The sequence below is a fragment of the Pteropus alecto genome, unplaced genomic scaffold (assembly GCF_000325575.1).
Source record: "Pteropus alecto unplaced genomic scaffold, ASM32557v1 scaffold87, whole genome shotgun sequence".
In the NCBI taxonomy this organism is placed as follows: Eukaryota; Metazoa; Chordata; class Mammalia; order Chiroptera; family Pteropodidae; genus Pteropus; species Pteropus alecto.
In genome coordinates this window covers 10,852,645-10,878,561 of record NW_006443225.1, presented here as the reverse complement: position 1 = coordinate 10,878,561, position 25,917 = coordinate 10,852,645, and the positions used below count along the sequence as shown (strand labels likewise).

Sequence of the window (25,917 nt, the reverse complement as noted above, 5' to 3'; positions counted from 1 at the left end):
AAAACCAAAAAAAAAACACCACCTTGAGGCTTTTCCTCATCATTCTATCCTTCTCATTAGTTGCTACTTTCTGAATTGTATAAATGTTATCTCTACAAACTAGATTCAACGCTCCCTGAAAACAAGATTCATATTTGACTCATTTCCTTCAGTGTTTAAAAAGTGTTGGTTGAATGATGAATGAACATATGAGATTCTTTTTAAAAAGTTTTGTAAAACTATAAAACTGTTTCTTTGTTTTCCAACATAAACTTAAAAATGCAATCCACAGATTTGGGTACAAAAATATCAAGTAATCCAAATCCTGACAACACACAGTTCAAAAACATCTTAGACTACCTTGAACATTCTATTATTATATTAATTTTGATGTGATTAATAATTTGAAGAACAAAACTGGCATGCTGAAAAAAATGAACTTACAATAGATGCAGAATATTTCTAAAGGATGCATAAAAAAGCAACAAAAACAAATGCAAAGCAGGAATCACAAAGAATGCTTAATTGTATTAATGGAAAATTATACTGTATCAACTGTCATCTTGCCAAAAGCAAAAATACAAAATGGTACCATTCAAAAGTCTCAAAATCATAAAAGAAGCCATTATTCTAATGAGATGGCATCATTATTATGGACGCAAATGACTGATTACAAGCTAGTCGATTAAAAAGGAGAAAACATTTTGCAAGCAACCCTACCTTTCTTTTTGCTTCTGTAATACCCTAAAGTCAAGGGAAACAAACCATTGATAAAATATACTCAAAGTCCTTTCTCTCCATGTGCAAATCAGAATACATAAGAGACCACTTATACATTTATAATTATACATTAAAAAGTAGTAGAAAAACTTAAAGACTATCTTAGGATGACTAGAATCATGCTTGTTTAAAATAATTTTATAACCTAAAAAGTAAATTGCATCTTAAAACTTAAAATAGACCTTTAGGTTAGCTATTATATAATTTAATAAAATATACTTAAAACAAGAGTTCACTAACTATATAAATTATAAAGCAAAAAACTTTGGTGGTTAAATATGTTAAAGTTTTATAAACTTAGCTCATAGGAAAATAATTAGCAACTAGAACTCTATGTGTCATTTTAATATGCAGCTGGAGGGAACAGAGGAGTAGGAAATCATAAGTGGGCTATTTAAAAACATAACTTTACAGAAAACATAAACAACCAGAACTTACATTCTCATTTAAAAATCAGACCCCACCTCCCTACTCCAAAGACCAGGAGTGTGTACTTTCATTGCACCAGTTCTCAGCACCATTTTTTTCTCTATCAATGTCATACGTGTCACTCAACTTTCACTCTAATACCCCACTGCTAGATTCCACTGAAAATTTAAAAATTAACATATATAAATAAAGCCTTAGGAAAACAAATTTAGGACATGAATTCTGAAGCTTAACACTCAACTAATTAACAGAACTCTACCTGAGTAAGATAGCGCCTGTAATCTTGCCGCAATTCTTCTTTTAGTTTATGTTTCTTCCGTTCATAGTCTTCCCCAAGTGGTAAACTTAATCCATAATCAATTCCTAGAAAGAAAACAACTTCTTAAAGTAATGTAGCTCATTTTCAAACCAATCTCAATTTCAATACAATCTCCTGTAACAAAGCACAGTAGGAAGGAACATATGTTGATTCTGAGACTGGAAGCAGGATAATAAATTTTTCATTCAAAATGTTTCAATAGGTAATACAATCACATAATGGAAAATACCCCTCCTACCCATGAACCCCAGCTACCCAGACTCCTGCCCAGAACAACCAATATTACTGTTTCTTGTGCCTCCTCCCAGAGACTTTTAATGAGTCTATAAACAAATACGTTTATGTTATTATTATCATGCATGTGCATGTGTATTATATTTGCTGCTTCCCCCTTTAGATAATGGCTCTGCATTGTTTGGCATCCTGCTTTTTTAAAGACAGCAAAATTGAAGCTAAGAAAAGCTGATTACTTTTACTTCTTCATTTAATTCTACTGAAATTTCTTTAAATATAAATATTTACGACAATTTTAATGTGTTTTTCGGCCTGTGATAATTAATAACATGATGTTTTAACCTATTAGAATATTCTTGCTATATATAACATGTTTGAGAAAAATTAGGGCCATCCATGGCTCAGAATAAAATTTCCAAACATTTAAACAACCAATCCTGATTTCACATAAGTGGATATCAATTTTTATTATAGTAAAATATATATAATATAAAATTTACCATTTTTAAGTGTACAATTCAATGGCATTAAGTTCATTCAACATGTTAAGCACCATCACCACTATTTCCAGGATTTTTTAATCATCCAAACAGAAACTCTGCAAAAGGATAATTTTTTTTAAGACAAACTTCAATTTCGAGCATAGAGTTCACAGAGTTCAAAATTCAGATTAGTTTTAGATGATGACAATAGTGATGACTGTACAACTTATAAACACACTAAAAAACACTGAATTGTACCATTATTAAATGGGTAAATTAGAAGGTACATAAATAATATCTCAATAAAGCTGATATTCAAATTACATACTTTTCAGATATTTCAAATAGTAAAATACTATGTCAAGCACAGATATCAGATGAGTATTTGATTTCTGAAGCCCCTCTACCTTTTTTGAATCCTACCAATATTATAGTATTAAAAAAACCTAACATTTCTAAATACCACAAAAATTGTCCTTAAGGTTAGCTACAGCCAATATAGATGAAATAACTGGCTGCAGTTAACAAACTGATAAAGATATCACCATTTTTATGCCTTATTCTTGACAATGCAGCTAAATGATGGGAACTTATTATGAATGTGCCATATTATTGCTTTATTACATCACTGAATATATTGCAAGGGAAAAAAGGACAAAGTATGAATATTAGTGAGTATCTATCGATCTTTCTGTAACACTACATTCCGCCTTCCACCATGAACACTGTGGAATCCCCTTAACGAACACTTCTGGTCTACGGAACGCCTGACGAAAGAGGGTAGAACACAGGATTCCTCAGGACACCTTTCACTCACTCATGCTCCCAATTTTCTTCCAAAAAGAAGTCTAAAGCATTCCACATGCTGGGAATTTTTAATCACCCTAGAAAGTCATTCTTTCTTCAAAAAGGAATCTAAACCTTATTTTTAAAGATACAGAATTTAAGCCTAACAAGAGAAACAGTTTGAATCCTCACATTCAGAATGGAGTATTAATAAGAAGCTAAACTATAAAATCCATTAAGGCCAGGTCTATGCTTTATTCAATTTTATAATGCCTGGCACACAACCTGTACTCCAGAAATGTTCGCTGAATAAATGTGTGAATGAACACATGAATAAATGCCTGAGTTAAGAGGAAGGAATGAAAGGAGGAAAAGAACACACGATTCTTAGTATTTCATTTTTGATTTTAGCAGTCTGATTGCAGAGAGACAGGAAGTATAATAACTAGTTACTACAGTTACTCATCTCTAGACATACAGAGTCACAAAGGATGCTCTATTGTGTCAGAGAAAAAGAAAGTGCTGCAAGGAATATATGCCTCCCGCCAACATGCTCCACTTGCCTCTCAGGGAACATATGTTTACAGCTTTCTGAAGTCATGTGTTTAAGGTGGCTTTTTTCAAATACTGTTTTTCAATTTTGTTTGGTAGACTTATGTGGAATAAGAAGAAAAATGAAAATGAACCACATTTATAAATTACTGTTCATACTAAGTTCAATTTTATTTACCGAGAGTATTTGCTTTTTACTATTGACTCAAACAGTATTTGTAATAATTGTCTCAGAAGACACGAATACATAAATTTTATTAAGATTTATTCAACAGGAAATACTTCTTAATTCTTATTTTTTCATCTAATACCAACATCTTATGGCACTGAAGGTAAGTCATAGAAATAAAATTAAAAACTATATAGAACATAAATATTCTATTCATTTTAAACTATACATTAAAATGGAATCTCAATTGACTAATGAGATAAGAAACATGGTGAGACTTACTTATTCAGAGCAGTGTCTTCTAAGAGTTCTAGTGGTAAGTAAAGCATTAGGGTCACTTCAGCAAATACACCACCACTGACCCTAAGGTAGTTTACATTATGCTTCAGAATGACATCAGTGAGCAGTATTTGGTTTCTATAGTGTTGTGGGTTAGATCAAATATTTAAAACTAAAGTACATGATCTTTTAAAATTAATATGCCTTCTAACATAACACTCTTATGTTATTTGTTTATAATAAACACTTTATAAACAAATGACCATGGAACACAGTTTCTTCTTTTCATTATATTATAACATGAGAAGTCAGTATGTCAGTATGTCAAAACAAAGGACAAATTATAATAAATAATAATAGGCCTTTCCATAAGCAGATGACTTATCAAGAGATGTTAACTACTTTAATTGAGGAAAACATTGTACACAAACTTCAGCTACAAAGCTATTTTACAAATCACCCACTTGACCTGTACAAACTGAACAAAACAGGTAGAATGTCTGGGATTTAATTTATAAGAGAAACCTAAGTCTACATATGCTAAAAGGAAAGATAGTTAAAAATACAATAAAAACTAGTAAAAAATCAACAATTTCCTATTGTCTACTTCCCAAAGTCTATATTAGCTGCAATGTTTTAGCTTAAACTCTAGAGCTTCTCCGCAATGTAAAATTCTGCTGCTTCTTTCCTGATATTTTTAGTTACATGTAATTTTTTCTTTATAATTCTTTTCCAAATTTCCATTAGCATAACTGTATTTAAAATGAATTTTTCAGAATAATATAATTTCTAGTAACGAGTAAAATCTCTTCAATCTTACTTGAGTAATCTATAACCTTTTTGCTTGTAAATTTCCCCCTCAAAAAATAATAATGATTTCACAGCATGAAAGATAAAATAAATATAATGCATTTGGAGCCTGAAATGCTGATCAATGATATTTTGATTGAACAGTAAGAAATACCACCCAGAAATGATGGATAAAAACACGTAGGACTACAGACATTGAAGATGAATTCCTGAGTACCCAAAATTTAGAGGTGAAGGAGCTGAAAGGGAACCAGAAAAGACTGAAAAGGAGTGTGTTGGGAGTCCTCAAAGCCACCCTTGGGTTTGGTGATTCACTATAGGACTCACCGAATGCAGAAGTCATTATACACAATCATGGTTTATTACAGTGAAAGGATACAAAGCAAAATTAGCAAAAGAAAAAGGCACATGGGGCAAAGCCCAGAGGAAACCAAGTGCAAACCTCTAAGCAGTCTTCCCCAGTGGAAGCACACAAGACCCACTTGATTCCTCCAGCAACAACCTGCAACAACACGTAAAGTGTCGCCTGCTAGGGAAGCTCATTAGAGACTCAGTGCCCAAGGCTTTTATTGGGAGTTGGTCACATACTCTGCCTAGCATGTACCCAGACTCCCTGAAAGGGAGTGCCCTGAATAAACCATGTGGTTTATACAGTATATACAGCATAGTTTAGGAACAATGAGTCACTCTTATTATTTAGGGAAAATTGTACATTAGTGTAGAAAATGGTTCACTAGCGAGGTTCCAGACACAAGCCAAGGGCCAGCTTTGCAGGCAGGCTCTTCTAAGGATAGAAAGGCCCAGGCCTGCTCTGTTAGGTGTATACAGAAGTCCTTGCCCAAAGGTACAGTATCTAGTCTATAAATGAGCAAGCAAATAATTTCAATGTAACATACTAAGTGCTATGTGACACTTTCTATATAACCTACTACAAGTACCAATCAGTTTGGTACACAACGAACTTTCCTTTCACCCTGGGATAAGCCTGTTTATTAATATTTTTATGCCGGCTCTATGTTGACTTTCTTTTTTAACTAAAATTTTACATTCTTGTTTGAAATAAAACAGGCTCTTAATTGTTTACAGCATTATTTCTGAGTTGCAAAAATTCTCTATGTTTTCCCCTGTTTTACAAATTTTTTCCTCCTGTAGTCCCTAATTCAATCTTGACTGCCATAATCAGAAAGACAGAAAGGGCAAGAATACTTTTTTCTTGCACCTGTAGTGGACATCTTAGCAGCAAACAGTAGTTGCTCCAGGTCTGTCAATAGATACAACATTAGGTTGCTTTTTAGTCTCAAGAGGTCATGGTCATGTCCCTATACTTTAAATCACAAAAGTAGTATCTTCAAATGTAGAATAGGATCTATGCTATCATAAATAGAAAAAGAAGAAAGGGCTAAATACATGTACACAGTCTACTCATGAAATATATAAAAGAAAATGCTTTAACAAGAGAGACAGGGTTGGGAGAATATGATATAATAGAAAATATATATATATATATATTGGTCTCTGCCCCCAGTTCCTGGCACAGAGCTTCTAAAACCCTTGAAATTTCTCAAGTGATAAGAATACTAGGAGCATCTCTTATTTTAACATTTGCCTTTGACCCTGACACAGGGTTCCTAAAACTCTTGTAAAATTGGCAAGATCACTAGGCCAGTCAAGATGATGGAATAGAAAACACAGTGCCTGCCTCCTCCCACAATGCATCAAAATTACAACTAAGCTACAGAACAACACTGACACCTGAAGACTAGCTGAACATAATTCCTATAACTAAGGATATTAAAAAACAGCCACTTCAAGATTGGTAGGAGGCACAGAGACATGAAACAGGCTAGTCCTGCACCTATATGTGGCAGTTAAGAATCAGGAGATAGGGAAAAGGGGGTAAAAAAAAAAATCAGGAAGGATATCTTGGCTGCAGATGTCCTCCCTGAGAAGCAATGGAGCCCAGCCCCATACCAGGATCTCCAGCCTGGAGCACCAGTGCCGAGGAAAAAAGTCCCCATAACATACGGCTGTGAACACCAGTGGGGTTTGCATCTGAGTGAGCCAGAGGGCTCCTGGAATCCTAGGCACTCCTCCTGAAGGGTCCGCGCAAAACTTGCTTGCTCACGAACTCACTCACTCTGAGCTCCAGTGCTGGGGCAACAGCTTGAAAAGCACTGGGGACACACAGAGAGGAGCTGAATATACTAGCTTCGAAGTGAAAGTTGAAAGATCAGGGCAGCTCTCTCCAGAGACAGAAGCACTGGCAGGTACCACTGCTCCTTTGTTGAACCTACCCTCAACCAGCAGGAAGGCACTGGTGGGCACCAAATCTCTGTTCTTCATCAACTTGGTTAACACTGTTCGCCCCCTCTGGTGATTCCTTGAGACTCAGCTCCGCTCTGTTCCTGCGCCCAGTCAGAGACGCTTCCAGTGGCTCTTCCATACAAGCTACCTACCTTGGCTCACACTGCAGACTTTCTTAAAATCTCTTAAAGGTTCACAAACCCAAACAAGCAGTAGGTGATCTCAGCATGTCGTATACCATTTGTTAAGCAGCCTAAAGCCTGGCACAAGCAGCAACTGGTTCCAACATGCACTGTAATTCTCATCAGGTGGCTCTAAAGCTGCAGCCAGTGTTAGCTTGAAACGTAGCTTCAACTAAGCAATCATAAGCTCAGCAAAAGTGGCAGCTGGCCTCAGCTCAGATTGTGGTGCCCACCAAAAGAAGCAGCTGGCTTCAGTTCACAGCACAGCCTCTCCCAATCACCTTAACGTCCAACATAAGCCGCAACACGAGTAGGTCACATTGTAGCTCCCACCAGGCAGCCCAAAGCCAAGCACAAACAGTGGCTGACCTTGGCTTGCACCTGAGCCCCTTCAAAGAGACTTCAGATTTAACAAACCCAGTGGACAGCTTCAGATCACACCAGAGCACCACCCAACATGCTCCACAAACAAGACATCCCAAGGGCAAACTCAGATGGCACCAGAGCCCTGCTAAAGGGACTCCCACTGCATGGACGCGGCCCCCACACAACAGCTTGTTTGCTGTAGTCATGGCCAGCCTTCAGAGCCAGTCAGCCTGAGGGTCAATCCCACTCACTCACGTGCCAACAGCAATAGAGGCTCAACTACAACACAAGGGCACACACAATCTACATAAGGGACATCCTTGAAACACCTGGCTCAAGTGACCAGGAGGCTTTGCGACTAGGCCTCACAAGACATCTACTACATAAGGCCACAGTGTACCAAGACAGATGTAGTAGATCTACCTAATACTTAGAAACAAACACAGGGAGTCAGACCAAAATGAGAAGACAAAGAAATATCCCAAATGAAAGGACTGGACAAAACTTCAGAAAAGATCTAAATAAAATCCAGACAGAGACTTAAAAACGCTAGTGATAAGAATGCATAATGAACTTAGGGAAAGGAGAGATGTACTCAGAACTTCAACAAAGATATAGAAACCATAAAAAAGAACCAGTCAGATGTTAAAAATACAATAAATGAGATGAAGACTACATTAAAGGAATTCGACAATGGATAAAGCAGAAGACCAAATCATGATATGGAAGACAAGGTAGTGGAAAACACTCAATCATACAGCTAAAAAAAAAAAAAAAAAAAAGAATCAAAACAAATGAGGATAGTTTAAGGGACCTTAGGACAACATCAAAGGTACCAACATTTGCATCGTATCAGAACCAGAAGGAGAAGAGCGAGAGCAAGGGAATGAAAACCTATTTAAAGAAGTAATGGTCAAGAAAACAGACATATAATCCAGGAAGCACAAAGAATCTCAGACAAGATGACTCCAAAGAGGCTCACACCAAGAATCATTATAATTAAAATGCCAAAGGTTAAAAACAAAAAGAGAGCCTTAAATGCAGCAAGAGAAAAGCACTTACCTACCTAAAGGGAGCTCCCATAAGACTGTCAACTGATTTATCAAGAGAAACTTTGCAGGCTAGGAAGGAATGGCATGAAATATACAAAGTGATGAAAAGCAAGAACCTAAAATCAAGACTGCTCTACCTAGCAAGGCTATCATTTAGCATTAAATAAGAGATTAAAAAAAAAAAATTCTAGACGTTTGTCACCACTAAACCAGTATACAATAAATGGGACTTCCTTAAGTAGAAAAGATGAAAAATGTGAATAAGAAAATACAAGAAAGAAAAAAATGCTCACCGACAAATGCAAACACTTAGTAAAACCAGTAGATCAACCAACTATAAAGCTAGTACAAAAGTTAAAAGGCAAAAGTAGGAAGAACATGTATAATTACAAGAATATAACAAGGGATACACACAAACACATACAAAACAAGTAAAAAAAAAAAGAAATCATAAATGTGAAAGGGATGAGTAACAATTGTACATATTTTAGAATGTGTTCTAACTTAATCATCAACCTAAAATAGACTGCTATAAACATAGCTTGGTATATAGGAAGCACATGGTAACCACAAATCAAAATTCTACAAGAGATATACCAGAAACAAAGAGAAAGAAATTCAAACACTTTAAAAAAAGTCATCAACATGCAAGAGAAAAGAGCAAGAGAATAAGAAACAAAAAACTACAAAAACAATCAGGAAACAATAAAGTGACAACTACACACTAATCAACAATTACTATAAATGCTCCAATCAGAAGATACAGGGTGGCTAAATGGATTAAAAAACACAAGACCTATACAAACGCTGCCTACAAGAGACCCATTTCAGATCAAAAGGCACACACAGACTAAAAGTAAAGAGATGGAAAAAGATAAGCCATGCAAATGAAAATAAAAAAAGGCTGGGAGAGCAATACTAATATCAGACAAAACAGACTTTAAAATAAGAGTTGTAATAAGACACAAAGGATATTTCATAATGATAAAAGAATCATTCCAACATGACATATCTCTTGTAAACATCTATGCACCCAACATAGGGGTACCTAAATATATAAAGCAAATACTGACGGACATAAAGAAGTTATTTACAGTAATATAGTCAGAGTCGGGAACTTTAACACCCCATTGACATCAATGAATAGATTACCCACATAGAAAATCAATAAGGAAACAGCAGCCTCAGTAACACTTTAGATCAGATGGATTTTATTAATATTTTTAGAACATCTCACCCCCAATGCAGCAGAATGTTTTTCAGGATACACTATATATTAGGACACGAGACAAGTCTCAATAAATTTAAGAAGACTGAAATCATATCAAGAACCTTTTCCAATCACAATGATATAAAACTAGAAATCAATTACAAGAAGACAACTGAAAAACACACACACGTGGAGGCTAAACATGTTACTAAACAATGGGTTAACAATGAGATCAAGGAAGGAATCAAAAACTACCGGGAGACAACTGAAAATAAAAACACAATGACCCAAAATCTATGAGACACAGCCAAAGCAATATAGGCCTACTTCAAGAAACACGAAAAATATCAAATAAAAAATCTAACTTTCCACCTAAAAGAACTAGAAAAAGAATAAACAAAGCCCAGCTTGAGTACAAGGAAGAAAATAATAAAGATCAGAACAGAAATAAACAAGAGAGTCTAAAAAAAAAGAATAGAAAAAAAATTAATGAAACTAAAAGCTGGTCTAGCCAGACTCATCGAGAAAAAGAGAGGGTCCAAATAAAATCAGAAATGAAAGAGAATAACTGACACCAGAGATGTATGAAGTATTATAAGGAAATACTACAATTATATGCCAACAAACTGGTCAACCTGGAAGAAGAGGATACATCCTTAGAAACATACAATCTTCCAAGACTGAATCAGAAATAAACAAAAAATCTGAACAGACTGATAACTACTAACAAAACTGAATCAGTAATCAAAAAACTCTCAACAAACAAAAGCCCTGGACTAGATGGCTTCACGGGTGAATTTTACCAAACACTCAAAGAAGAAATAATACCTATCTTTCTCAAACTAGTCCAAAAAATTAAAGAGGTGGGAAGGCTCCCAAACTCATTTTACGAGGCCAAAATTACCCTGATACCAAAACCAGAGAAAAACATACAAAAAAAGAAAATTAAAGGCCGATATCCTTGATGAATATAGACGAAAAAATCTTCAACAAAATATTAACAAACTGAATTCAGCAATACTTTAAAAATATCATGCATCACGATCAAGCGGGATTTTTTTCCTGGAATGCAAGGCTGTTTCAATATCTGCAAATCAATTAATATGACGTGACACATAAAATGAAGGATAAAAATCATATAATTATCTCAATAGATACAAAAAGCCTTTGACAAAATCCAACATCCATTTGATTTTAAAAAACTCTCATCAAAGTGGGGAGAGAGGTCCTACAACATAAAAAAGGCTCTATACAATAAACCCACAGCTAACATCATACTCAATGGTGAAAAGCTGAAAACCTTTCTCGAAGATCAAGAACAAGACAAAGAAGTTCACTTTAATCACTTTTATTCAACATAGTATTAGAAGTCCGAGCCACAGCAATCAAGGAAGAAAAAGAAAGAAAAGGCATCTGAACTGGAAAAGAAGTAAAACTGTCACTATTTGCAAACAACATATTGTATACAGAGAACCCTAAATATTCCACCAGAAAAATTAGAATAAATGAATGTAGTAAAGTATGATACAAATTATACATGAATAATGAACTATCAGGAAGAGAAAGAAAACAATCCCATTTACAACTACATCAAAAAGAATAAAATACCTATGAATAAATTTAACCAAGGGGGCAAAAGACCTGTACTAGGAAAACTACAGGGCATTGAAGAAAATGAAGATACAAATAAATATAAGCATATACCATGCTAATGGATAGACAGAATTAACATCATTGAATCATCCATACTACCCACAGCAATGTACAGATTCAATGCAATCCCTATCAAAATACCAATGGAATTTTTCACAATCTAGAACAAATAATCCTAAAATTTATACGGAACCACAAAAGCCCCAAACAAGGCAATCTTGAGAAAGAAGAATAAAGTTGGAGGTATCACACTGCCTGATATCAGACTATACTACAAGGCTATGGTAATCTCTTCAGTATATGGTGCTGGGAAAACTGGACAGATGTAACTACATCCAACTAAAATGTTTTTGCACAGTAAAGGAAACCATCAATAAAACAAAAAGACGACCTACTGAAAGGAAGGAGGTATCCGTCAATGATATATCTGATGAGGGGTTAATATCCAAAATATATAGGAATTCATACAACCTAATACCAAAAAAAAACAATCTGATGAAAAAATGGGCAGAGGTCCTGAATAGACAGTTGTCCAAAGAGGACACACAGATGGCCAACAGACATATGAAAAGATGCTGAACATCACTAGTCATCAGGGAAATGCAAATCATTTCCACAATGAGATATCACCTCATACCTGTCAGAATGGCTATTATCAATAAAGCAACAAGTATTGACAAGGATATGGAGAAAGGGAACACTCGTGCACTGTTGACAGGATTGTAAATTGGTACAGCCACTACGGAAAACAACATGGAGCTTCCTCAAAAAATTAAAACTAGAACTACCATATGACCCAGCAATCCCACTTTTCGGTATTTATCAAAAAAATCTACAACACTAATTCGAAATGATTTGTGCATCTTAACGTTCACTACAGCATTCTTTACAATAGCCAAGATATGGAAGCAACCTAAGAGTCCATCGATAGACGAACAGATGAAGAGGTGGTACATATACACAATGAAATATTACTCAGCCATAAAAAAGAATGAAATCTTGCCATTTCCAACAACATGGATGGACTCAGAGAGCATTATGCTAAGTGAAATAAGTCAGGCTGAGAAAGACAAATACTGTATGATTTTACTTATAGGTGGAATCTAAAAATAAAAGAAATGAATAAACAAAACAAACAAACTCATAGATACAGAGAACTGATGGTTGCCAGATGGAAGGAAGGTTGGGGGAGTGGGTGAAAAGGGTGAAGGGATTATGAAATACGAATTGGCAGCTATAAAAACAGTTACAAGTATATCAAGTATAGCATAAAGAACATAGTCAATAATACTGTAAACACCATGTATGGTGTCAGATGGGTACTAGACTTATTAGGGTGATCACTCTGAGGTGTGCCAGATCTAAGTTTTAAAAAAAATTAATAGAAGCATTTCTCTACATTAATGGTCATTAAACATGAAAAGGTGACTTATGGTAAGCCCCTAGATAGTTTATACTAAAGACATGGCACAGATGAAGACTGGTCACACCAGGAAGACTAACCATGTGATTAGACGGGTGGACCTTTGAGCCACCTGACATTAGTCTGACCTCAAAAGAAAGAAGGTCAGGAGTGTGAGCTGCATGGGCAATGATTCAATCAGTCATGCTTACACAATGAAACCCCAGTTAAAACTCTGGACATTGGAGCTCAGGTGGGCATCCTGGTTAGCAACAGTCTGCATACTATCACATATTGACGTGCCAGGAGGGTGACACATCACTGAGGCCAACACACTTCATGTTTGGACACTCCCACACTGTGCCATGTGTCTCTCCTGGTGGCTGCTTCTGATTTGTATCATTTTGCTATAATGAAACTGTAATAATAAGTATAGCACTCTCCTCAGTTCTGTGAGTCATTTTAGTGAATCACACTTGAGGGGGTATCTGTAGCCAGCTGATTAGAAGTGAGGATGGCCTGTGGACCCCTGAACTGCAGCTGTGTCTGAGGTAAGGGAAGTCTCATGGAGGACTGTGCCCTTAATCTGGGAAGTCTGGACCAACTCTGGGTAGTTGGTGTCAGAAGTCATTGTAATGCTCCTCAAATCCTTTTATGAGGTATAAATGGTGGAAAATGAGCCACATGGATAAGCATTGCCCATGAATAGCATCAGTATCTAACAAATAAATTTATAAAATCATGACAATGTAGTGTTACATGAGATTTGTACTATCAGCTATTGCTGTCACTAGCTAAAATGAATATTGCCCCTTTATATATTATTGACAGCTACTATGTTTAATTACTCATTCCAAGTACGGTGTCACAGAGCTTTAATTCAATATACAGTTTCCAAACAACCTTTATTAGTTTGTTTTATAAATCCTAGATGAGATCACCTAAGGAAAGCTATTGTCAAATCATTTTACATTTTTCCTAATATCAAAAATTGTATATTTTGCCTAATTTTAAGGCCACAATTATTCAGGCAAAGTCAGTAAATGAATGCTAATGAGGTATAAAATTAGTCAAATCATAAATTATTCTTTAATAAGACTCGATGTGCATCAAAAACAATTCTTGCTTCAGTTGACAATAAAAGAAACATCCCACGAAAATTAAATTCTACACACCCAAGAGAACTGTTTATTTTTGCAATGGGGACCTTCATTCATGCGTTCAAACTATCTTTTCTAAGCACTAAAGTGCCAGGCCTGTGCTAGGCAGTGAATACACAATGTCAGGCAAGCTGGTGTGCCATTGCAATACAAGAGAGAACCCAACCAGTTAGAAACTGTCCTCCCAGAGAGAACCAATGCCATAGGAGCACAAGGCAAAAATGGCCAACACTATTTTGTAAATGTAATAAAAGGGTGAAACTGTCATGCAAGAAACAAGAAGCCATTGGAAGGTTTGAAGCAGAGACTAACACGATCAGATTTGTTCTTCGGAAGGATATGAATGGGCAGTACAGAAACTTAGTAGAGAGGGGAGACGGCAGAACAAAAAGAACACAAGAAAAAAAATCTAAGTGAGACGATGGAGACCTACATAAAATAACATATGTAGGATTGGAGAAAAGTAAACTTATTTGAGGTTTAGGCATTAGAATCAACTGATCTCTGTAATTACTTGCTGTGGGCTAGAGGGAAGGCAAGGGTGACCAGGCAGCCAGCTCTCAAGAGCACTAAAAGTTTGAGAGAAAGAAATTCATTTTTGCACATGTTAATTTTGAGGCCATGACATCCAAATACAGATAGCTGTCCAGTAGAAAATTAGATGTACAGGTGTGAAGTTCATAAAAGAAGTTGGGAATAGGATAGAGATTTAGGAGTCATGAGCAAACTGATGGTAAATAAAGCCCTGTAAGTGAATGAGGTCACTCAAGGAATGTAAGAAATGAAAAGAGGGCCTAAGACAGAGTCCTAAGGGACCCCTACCAAGGAACAGGCAGAGGTCACTGTAAGTTAGACTTTAAATTCTCCATCATTTGTGACTGTAATAACCAAAGAATAATTCTTAATGCAATTCTCAAAAACTACACACCTACTTTTAAAAAGATGTAAAAGAGGTCAGGAAATTAATATTTACTTTCCACCAATTACGTGCCAGTCATCTTTTCATATGTATTCAATTACTGCCACAATAACTTTTTATGATAGATGCCAATTCTTAAGATGAGGAAACAAAGAGCTTAAATAATTTGTATCAGGTCACAAAGGCATGACAGCCACAACTCAAAGCAACTTGCATCCCCAGAATTTCAAAGTAATTCTGTCTGACCTTAGTGCTTGAGAGAACCTAACACTAAACTTTTAAAATATGTCTTGAAATAGTCAAATTTTGATTCATAAAAATTTAGGACTAAAAGATAATCTACCTTCTTTATATTACAGATAAAGAAATTGAGGGCCTTAGAGATTAAGGGACTGAACCAAAATATGTAGAATATTTAAGATCACCAAAGCTGTACATTAGCCAATAATTTGTAAGAGAAACAGATCTGAAAGTGTTATCTATATATCCAATACTAAAAGTACAGCATTCACTTTCAGCTGTTTTTTCAATAGACACAAAGAATCCACTAACTATTCAGTCTCTAAGCAAATATCCTTGGTACCAGCAGCATATAAATGCAAGGCAGCTAACAATTTAAGAATACATCAGTGGTCACAAAAAATAGTCCACATGTGAACAATGCTGTAACCAAATGAATTCATCATATTTGACTTCTTTTATGTGAAAAAGTTGCAGTCGCCATCAATAATACAGAGGATACATTTTTTAAATATTCATATGTTTTCTTTTAAAAGGATGTATACCTACCAACAAGCCAAAATGGAGTAAAAAGTTCCAAATATTTTCATGTCAAACCATAATCAAAGAATCAGTATAGCTGCAGTATTAATTTCTTTACAAGTCCAAGATAGTCGTCAATAATTAAAATGGTCTTTCACCAAATAGCATTTTGTATCAATCATCTGTCTTTGATTTTTAAATAAAAGCAAGTCCACCATTTTCATTCAACAATTAACATTCCTTCTCACACACTCTCCATTCAATTTTTTCAATTAATTTTCAATTATGCATATTTACTGCTATAGTTTCCTTAAATCATAATCAAGGCAACAACATTTAAAATAGGTACAAGGTCTTCGGTATGTATTATATTTCACATATAGTCCATACTGTCACATGTAAGATTCCAGAAAGGAAAGTTACCCGACTCTAAAAATACCTTTTCTCTGACAAGACAAAGCTCTTTCACAACAGTCTGCTAAGAATATCTTAAAATCAATTTAGCACACCTAGTGACATACCTAAGGAACCCCTGGTCTGTTGACTGTTTGGTGGTATGTTTTCTTTAGCCATGGAGATTAATATTTTACTGTTTTCAGAAAGCTTCTCTGATGCCTTTCCCTGAAAGAGACATAATATTTACAAAAGCGAGGAGGGGGTAGGAACCTACAAAACAGACAATTCATCTTAGTACTCTTATTAAACAACTTGACGAAATTATGCAGTACATCAAAGAAGAAATTTAACTGTACTGTTTGAGGAATTAACCAAAGGTATTTTTTTTTCTTTTTTTATTTCACACTGTACAACTCCCTTCAGTGCTCACAGCCCACAGGTAAGGGGCTGGGCAATGGTTTGAGGCTGCAGGTTACTCTGGCATGGGTCCACTATGAGAGGCCCACAGAGAAGGGCCCGCCAAAAATCTGTTACCATGCCTGAACCAAAGGTATTTAAAACTATAATAAATGTTCTAATATTTAGCTCATTCACTCATCAACAAATATTAGTACTGAATTCCTCCCAGGCACTGTTCCAGGCACTATAAATACATGAGTGAAAAAAACATACAAGAATCTCTGCCATCATGGAGCTTATAAACTACTGTGGAAACAAACAGCAAATACAGTATGTAATTAAACTATGTAACATGTAGAGACCAATAGGGAGGGGCTATGGAAAAACCAGAGCAGGGTAAGGATGCCCAAAAATGATGGAGGAGAGGCTGCAAGGCCTTTCTGAGCAGGTGATATTTGAACTAAGACTTAAAGATTATTACTATGTACCACTTAATATTAGAAATTATAGCAAAGCTGTATTTAAAGTTATGTAATAACTCTTTCCAAACACTGTACTAAGTTCTAAGAACTGGAGAGTAGTTAAGAGAATGGACTTTGGAACTGGACATGTGAGGATTCCAATCCCGAACCCTCCACTGTGTGCACCCAGCCGAATTACGTAATCCCTTTAAGCCTCACTTTCTTGATCTGTAAAACAAAAAGAATTCTACTTCACAGGGATATTATGACTGATTGAGATAATACATGTAAAGTCCTTGGCACAACTCCTTGTACATGGCAGGAAGACACAGTATGATGGTTATGAGAACAAGCACTGGATTGAGGTTGCCAGAGATCAAAGCCTAGTTCTATAATCACTTTAGTTGCATTACTTACCTTCCCATTGCCACAGTTTACTCATTTGGAAAATGACAACAGTACTTATCTCACAGATTCAGGTGAAATATCAAATATGTATCCTCATAAGACTATGCCTCATCCATATTTAGCACACAATAAATGTTAGCTATGTAAGTAAGCCCCTTTATAATTAGGGTATCCATGTTATTTATCATCTCATCCATACTTTTGTCCAGGACAAATGCTAAAATAGATGAGACACTAGGACAATAGGTAATCCAGGACTGTCTTGGGCTAACCAATATATAGGGTTACTCTCATTATAATGGACCAATGGCACAGATTAATCTACATCCTTCACCTTATTACATACACTGAACCCAGGAGAGAAGGAGCCACATCTGTCTAGATTAGTGCTGTATTCTCTGAGCCTGGCACAGGACCCAGCACAGTCTGAATAAGTATCTGCTAAACAGATGAATCACTCTTTTATCAAAAATAGGAAAGCTTAAGAAAGCTTTTTCAGACATTGCTTTCAGAAACATTTTAATAAACTTATATTCTGAAAGTATACACAATAAGAGAACTATTCTAATAAATTCATTCAAAATAACTTTTGTTGATATCAAAAAAATTTTAGTAAGAGATAGGAGAACCTGTAAGATAAAACTCCACAGAAGAAAAACCGCATTCAAAATTACTGACATCTTATCCAGAGTCAGGCTCTGAGTTAGAATGACCGCACAGCCACAATGAAGTATGAAACTGAAGATTTTCACTCTGAAGAGGATGTTTCACATTTATACAGGGCTAATCATCAGAGACATTTTTAATGAAACATGTTCGAAGAAAATGATTAACTTTACCTTCATTTCCATGTAAGGTGGGTCATTTTCCAATTCTGCCTTATCTTTGGCCAATTTGGCTTTTTGCTCTTCAATAAATTCATCCAAATTATCCGCCATTTTGCAGGTACTTAAAAAAAAACTTTAGTGAGCATGGCTATAGCAATATCAGAGTATTTTTAGACTAATTATTATCTGATCAAGATGTTGCCTGATTTCTGCACTACTACTCCCTTGTAAGAAGCGGTCTCTAAGGAGACATTTTCAGACCACGCAAAATCCTGCTCCTGATCAAAATGTCTGAGATTTAGCAGCAACTGGTGATTCTTAACTGATCCAATCTTTGATTCTAAATGTCTGCAAAATGCTAATTTTCCAATTCCACCACTCCCTGCATATTTACCAGTTGGCACTTAACCATTTTATTCCTTTGTCCAAATTTATCTGCTTATTATCAGTATGAATTCGTGAATTCTTATTTTTATCAGTAAGCCCTGGAATTGTTTTTAAACTCACAAGCTGTTGTTGCTATTGCAGAATAAACTTATATACCATAAAAGGCACCCATTTTAGTGAATAGTTCCATAAGTTTTAGTAAATTCATACAGTCATGCAATTATCACCATAATCACTATTGATAACGCTTCCATCACCCCAGAAAGTTCTCACATGCCATGTTATAGTCGATCCTCACTTCCAACCCCACCACAGGCAACCATCTATCTGCTATCTGTCTCTATAGTTTTCCCTAACCTGGAAATTTCATGTAAATAAATCATATAATATGTAGTCTTTGGTGTCTGGCTTCTTTCACTTAACATATGCTTTTGAGATTAGACCTTATAGTAGCATCTATCAATAAGTAGATTTTTTTTTTTATGCTAAGTAGTATTCCATTGTACAGAAATAGCACATTTTGTTTATCTATTCACCTACTGCTGGATATTTGGGTTGTTTCCATTTTTTGGATTATGAATAATCCAGAAATATGAATAATTCTATGAACATTCATGTATAGGTTTTTGTGTGGACTTATGTTTTCAATTCTCTTCACTACATACCTAAGAAGGGAACTGCTGAGTCCTGTGTAACTCTGTCTAACATTCTGAGGAACTGCTAAGCTGGTCCCTCTAAGTGTGTAGTGACTGTATCATTTACATTCCAACCAGCAGTGTAAAAATTAACTTCAAACAGATCACAGACTTAGATATGAGAACTATACAACTTCTAAAAGAAAACATAGAAAATATTTGTAATCTTGGGCTAGGCAAAAATGTCTTACATACGACACAAAAAGCGAAACAACTGATTAAAAATCGATAAAAAATAGATAAACCCTCACATGAGGGTTGCAATTTCTACATTTCCTCACCAATGCTCGGTTATTTTCAGTCTTTTTGATCTTAGTCTTTCTATTGGGTGTACAGTAGCATCTCGTTATGGTTTTAACTTGCATTTCTCTAGTGACTATGATGTTGAGCATCTTTTCATGTGCTTATTTGCTGTCTATACATCCATATACATAACCATTAGCAAAGTATCTTAAATCGACTACCCATTTTTAAAGCTAAATTTTCTTATTATTGAGTTGTAAGATTTATATATAAATATATAGTATATACTTATATATATATACTGGATACAAGTTCTTTTTCAAGAATGATTTGTAGATATTTCTCCCAGTCTGTGGTTTAAGTTTTCTTGATAATGTCTTCTTTTTCAAGATTTTGTAGAGCAGTTCTAAGCTCACAGCAAACTGAGTGGAAGGTACAGACTTACCGTATATACCCTGCCCAACTCACACACAGCCTCCCCAATTATCAACATCCCCCACCAGAGTAGGGTATTTGTTACAACCCATGAATGCACATTGACACGTCGTTATCAACCAAAGTCCACAGTTTACAAAAAAGGTTCACTCTTGATGTTGTATATTTCATGGTTTTGGACATAGTGTATGACATGGATCCACCACTGTAGAATCATACAGAGTAGTTGCACTGCCCCAAGAGCCCTCTGTGCTCCACCTGGCCATCCCTCCCTCCCCTCTAACCCCTGGCAACCACTGATCTTTGTACTGCCTCCATAGTTTTGCCTTTTCCAGAATGTCATATAGTTGTCATCATAGATTATTGGCTTCTTTCACTTATTAGCATGCATTACTAAGGTTTTTCGTTGTCTTTTCACGGCTTGATAGCTCATTTCTTGTTGGTGCTGAATGACATTCCATTATCTATATGCATCAGTTTGCTTATCCATGCCTTCACCTACTGAAGGACATCTTGGTTGTCTCTAGGTTTTGGCAATTATAAATAAGACTGCTATAAACATCTGTGTGATGATTTCTTAAAAGCAAAAGTTTTTAATTTTTATAGTCCAATTTATCCATTTTTTATCAATTTTAATCAATTACTTGTGCATTTTTGTGTCATACGTAAGGACATTTTTGCCTAGCCCAAGATCACAAATATTCTCGTTTGTTTTTTTTTTTACAAATTTTATAGTTCCCTAAGTCTATGATTTGTTTCAAGTTAATTTTTGCAAATGGCGTAAGGTAAGGGTCATCAAGGTTCAGGGGTTTTTTGCATGTGTATATAAAATTATTCCAGCCCCATTTTTTGAACAGACTATTCTTTCCTCTTATAACTTTTTTAAAATATGTTTTTCAAAAACCCATGAAACTTAGTGACTAATTAGATATGTGGCAAGAAAGGAGCACTGATGACCAGAAGTTTAAATCCTATAAACTAAATATGGATGGAAACCTGGACACAAATAAGTTTGAAGAAACTAGCTGGTTTGGAAAGGTGTGGTTTAGATAAGGTGGAGCTAGTAAAACGTGGTAATGGAAATTTCCAGCAGATTAGAAATTCAAGGATCTACTTCAAGGAAGTGGACCACAGTAGAATGTTTACGAGTTAACTATTTTAAAAATGATAGTTGAAGCTGTGGTAAATGAGCACAGACGGGGGAGAAAAATGCTGGGCAATGTTCATTTGAGGGAGTGACAGTAGAAGCTAGAAATAATACAAAGGAGGAGTAATTGAAAAAAAAAAGATATATAAAAAACCAAGTCGACATAATTTGTGGAGAAAAAGAGATACAAAAAACAACCAGTCAGCAATATCAAAAGCAAGAGAGTTAAGGAAAAAAAGCATCCACTGAATTTAATGTTTGAGGGATAATGTAATCTGTGAAAATGCAGGAAAGAAGCTTTACCTGAAAAAAATATGCTGAAACTTGTATCAGTGTAGTATATAATAGGAACTTCATTCTATTATTTACTTCCAAAAAGAACACAAGATTTTAAAATATGGCTTTAGCAAAATATATTCCAAACCAACAAAAGTTAGTATGTTTTAGCAATTTTTAATTTATTTGTCACAAAAGATTTTTCCTAGTAAAAATTCAAAACAGCTCAACAGCAAATGATACTTTTCATGCTAAAAAGTCACTTTTTCAAATCTGACATGTCTGACAGAAAAAAAAGATAATAGGATTATATAATATATATACTTTGCTATAGAATTTTATATAAAATTTAAGCAGAAATGGAATTTTTTAAAAAAAAAAACAAGCCTCTTTCACTATGACCTGAGGCCTCCACATAATTCTGTTAACGACTATTAACTTAACATGTTCATTTAGTTGTTGAATCAGACTTTGAAAGAGCTCTAGAATTTATGAATACTTAAATGCAACAGTAACCATAGTAGAAAAACACATTTTTAAACAATGGTAGTATAATATATACCATAGCTAAAACATGACATTTATGATATTTATGTTTAATCATTTCTAATTTTGTTATACTATCCAATCTGAGTATATCTCTACTATTAAGCTGAAGAGTCAAAGATACTAACAAGCTTTCTCATGAAATGTCCTCCAAAGAACACCAGGAACACTACTGCAGTTAAACTAGTTGAGTTTATTACTCATTGCATCAACATGCAACCTTGATGCCCACCATGGGGAGCTCTAGAGTGCTTTAATAAGAGTGTTAAAAAAGACAGGATTTGGGCTTGTGTTAGGTGATTTGGAGGAGGGTTTAAGAAATCAGAGCTTTGTCTACGGCCATGCCACCCTGAACACGCCAGATCCCGTCTGATCTCAGAAGCGAGGCAGGGTCGGGTCTGGTTAGTACTTGGATGGGAGATCACCGTGGAATACCAGGTGCTGTAGGCGTTTAAAAAAAAAAGGAAAAAGAAAAAGAAATCAGAGCTTTGCTCAGTACCGAATGCTACCAGGAAGTGAGGGTAATTCTATGATTGGACATCTTAGTAAAAACGGATCTATAGGGTGAGGCTAAAGCTGTAACTAATACAGGCAGCAGTCATGCATAGTAGCTGGGAGAGGGCGTAGTAATGTTTGGCATTTTGTGGCTTAGACAACATTAATGTTTTGTCTGTGTTTGTACACAATTACTGAGTGGTACTGTTTTTCTCTTGATCCATCACGGACACAAAGCAGCCTCAGCCTCATCTGATGTTGATGTTCTGTGCAACTGTTTATCTTCAACAGAACACGAGGCCTAAGCAGGTAAGTTCTTAGCAACACCAAAGCTTTGGTGATAGTACAGCCAGCTTCTTGCTGTCGTGGCCACTTTTCTCCATCTTACTCTTAAAAGCATGTGGAAATTTTCATAAAACAATTTCAAATACAAAATCATTCATTAAGTTGGAAAATCAGAGACTGAGTTAATGGGTACAACCTAAGTAAAAAAGAGAATAAGAATATTTGTAGTTTAGAGATTAAGTTATGAGAAAGATCAGCTGAAAGAAACCTAAATGGAATTCTTTATCTTCCTTCGCTCTACAATATAAAATCACTCTCAACTTTTTTCAAGATGTCACCAGTCCCCCGCCCCTCAGTAGCTGTGTCCATAGTAAGTAGATGATAAACAGTTTTCAGGAAAACAGTTTAAAAGACCTAGATTTGAAACCCAATTCCATCACTAATTGACTGTATGTGACTGACCTCAAATATGTTCCTTAACCTCTCTATCCCTGTTTCCTCATCCGTCAAAGAGAAACATCTACTCCAGTTGTAATGAAGAAAAAACCAAAGTAATGCATGTAAAATGTATGGCACACCTGACATGTTGAAATCAATGAGTCACAACTGTTTTATTAATTCTTGTTATATTTTCATAATCTTTGTATACATCAGTACTTACCTTGTTTTAAAAAGCTTCCAAAGTACACTGGGATTTAAATCACCAATAACTGATACTTGGTTATCATAATCCAAATCAACATCTCTAAATCTTAAAACTTAAGCCTTTAGACTTATCATACAAATACATATAAGCAGACCAGAACATACTCATTCTAAGGCTAGGCAAATCTAAAAACCAAGGAGGATCCAAAAATAACTGAGTGTGCCAGATTCCCTCTCTCAGTTTAATCAAGCACAAAGAAAAGGAGAAAATGTTGCTCCCATCCTTTTCTCTCAAAGTGCAAATTTCCTTCCCACTATGGAAGCACGAGGAATGGAAAATACCCTCCTCCAAAGGAGGGTGTTGTTCTAGATGCTGGAGAGATGAACAGTATGGGATCCTTGCCCTCAAATTTGGACAAGATAACGCCCCCTCCCTCAGTGGCTCACAGTCTAGCCAGACAGGAATTTAGGGATTCAGTGTGAGGTACCCATAAAAGATCCAGTGGAGGTATCAAGAAAATAATTTTAAATGTCTGGAATTCAGAAAAGAGCCCAAGCTAGAAAAAGAAATTAGCAGTTTTTAAAATGATTATTAAAGCTACAGAAGAGGTTGCCTAGAAAAAGAGAGCCTAGCACAAGAGAACAGGACTGAGGACAGAAGAGTAGGGAGTGACAACACAGGGGAGGAACCCGTGGAAGAGCCTCAGAAGAGGGAGGGATCAGGGGAACCAGGACAAAGTTTCTCATTTCCTGCCCACCCAGACATCTTCCCACCAAATAAAAGGTGCTCAGTCTTTTTCTCCTGGCACATGAGCAACTGACTTCCATGGACACAGCCGTATTTTAACAAATCCCTCCAAACAATGCTAACAACTAAATATCATGTGGCTAGGGGTAGAGAGGGAGATTGGGGATCAGGATACGAAGAGAGTAAATATAGGCACACCCCCGTTATACTGCACTTCACTTTATTGCGCTTCACAGATGTTGCATTTTTCTACAAATTGAAGGCAAGACTCTCCACCAGCAAAAGAATACAACTGGCTTTATTGTGGTGTTATGGAACCAAACCCACAATATCTCCAAGGTATGCCTGTACACAAAAGCACTATTAAGTCTGTTAGCAGCTGTTAAGAACACATCATTAATGGTGACTAAAGAAAGACAGTAGTATAAATTACATAGCCTTTGGGTGATGCAAAATTGTCACAACGCTTGTGCAAACATTTCTGTCTCCCACTCAGGAAAGCAATCAAAGTAAATCAGAATGATGTTTAAAAAGGTTATCTGAAATCTGCTCAAAGTTTTAACAGATAATTCACATTTGTCTGAAAACTTCATTTGAGAAAAACCATACTGAAAGCATCGTTTCAATTTACCCTATCTAAAACCACGGGCTCCCTTCCAGAAGGTCATCTGTATTGCAAGAGACCCAAAATTTCATCCCTGGGGAGCATTTCAGGAGATACTTAACCACGGGAAGGTCAGTGTCCTCCCAGGGAGAACGATAATGCAGGGGAAAAAATCAGAATTGTACTGGTTTCCATGGGATTCCTTCTTGTCAACATGACAAGCTATTTTTTTCACTGAAAATAGAACCTCTCTGAAGATTACTGTCTTTTTACGAACTCATGTGGGTTGCTGTTAGGCTTTTGCATTTTCCAAGGTGTTTGTAAACTGGGTAGTTTACTTTACAATTTAGTCTTCCAGAAGTCCAAGCTAAACATCTTAACCCTATAATCTTGAGAGCCAATCTCTCTCCAAAGATGAGTCCCAAGGCTAACACTGAAAACTGGATTCGAATCTCAGATAACAACCCTAAAATCAAGGCAATTAGAAGAGGTTCACGCTCAAAGAGCCAGGTGGAACCAAGGTCGTAATAGCACCAGGCTCACAGGGCTGGGGTGATTAATTTGGACTTGCAAAGCGTGGGGAACAGCGCCGGGAGCACAAGCGCTCAGTGAACGTGAACCATTAACCCGCGCCGGGGGAGAGGGAACGTGCTCGGAGGTTTAGCGGAACAGCGGAGACCGGGCAGCTGGGCAGGGAAGGCACCCGGGAGCCAGGCACAGCGCGTCTCTGGGCGCTGTGGGTGGCGGCCTCCTCAGGAAGCGTCAATGCGTTGTCAGGCAACCGGGTCTCTACGGCACCCGAGGCGGCTCCTGGAGTCCAGACCGCGTAACCAGGGCACCGCCCCCGGGCCGGGGAGGCAGCCGCGAGACCCCCGCCCACAGGGAACCCCCGCCCCCCGAGAACCTGGCACTGCCCCAGACGGACTGCTGCGAGACTCGGACCCCAGGCACCGCCCCTGGCCCTGCTGCCGCCAGACCCCGACCACGACCGTCTAACTCGGGCGCCGCCCCTCGTTCCGCGGCCGCGAGAACTCCCCGGGCAGGAAACCCCCGCCCACCCACCACCACCATAACCCCGACACCGCCCGCAG

At 36.5% G+C, this 25,917-nt stretch overlaps 1 protein-coding gene, 1 non-coding gene and 2 pseudogenes across 4 annotated transcripts in view; 1 reads left to right on the top strand and 3 right to left on the bottom strand.

Moving 5' to 3' along the window:
• The window catches only part of CSPP1 (centrosome and spindle pole associated protein 1), a 96,774-nt gene extending 78,333 nt beyond the window's left edge, over window positions 1-18,441 (bottom strand). The window contains exons 1-4 of one of the 3 annotated variants that reach the window (XM_015598638.2): window positions 18,333-18,441; window positions 16,351-16,450; window positions 1,448-1,551; window positions 700-723 (exon numbers count right to left, since the gene is read on the bottom strand). In XM_015598638.2, coding sequence (XP_015454124.1) covers window positions 700-723; window positions 1,448-1,551; window positions 16,351-16,450; window positions 18,333-18,431 — 327 coding nt within the window. In that variant the 5' untranslated portion in view covers window positions 18,432-18,441. The remainder of the gene's footprint in view (window positions 1-699; window positions 724-1,447; window positions 1,552-16,350; window positions 16,451-18,332) is intronic. The other 2 variants (XM_025041120.1, XM_006924015.3) reach the window with 2 other exon arrangements.
• Window positions 5,964-6,096, bottom strand: LOC112472728 (annotated as a pseudogene).
• LOC112472729 lies at window positions 16,629-16,764 on the bottom strand. The gene has a single exon (XR_003043750.1). It is a non-coding gene; the product is annotated as a small nucleolar RNA SNORA42/SNORA80 family (small nucleolar RNA).
• A 3,939-nt stretch (window positions 18,442-22,380) lies between the features above and the next one.
• Window positions 22,381-22,499, top strand: LOC112472607 (annotated as a pseudogene).
• Window positions 22,500-25,917: the final 3,418 nt, after the last annotated feature.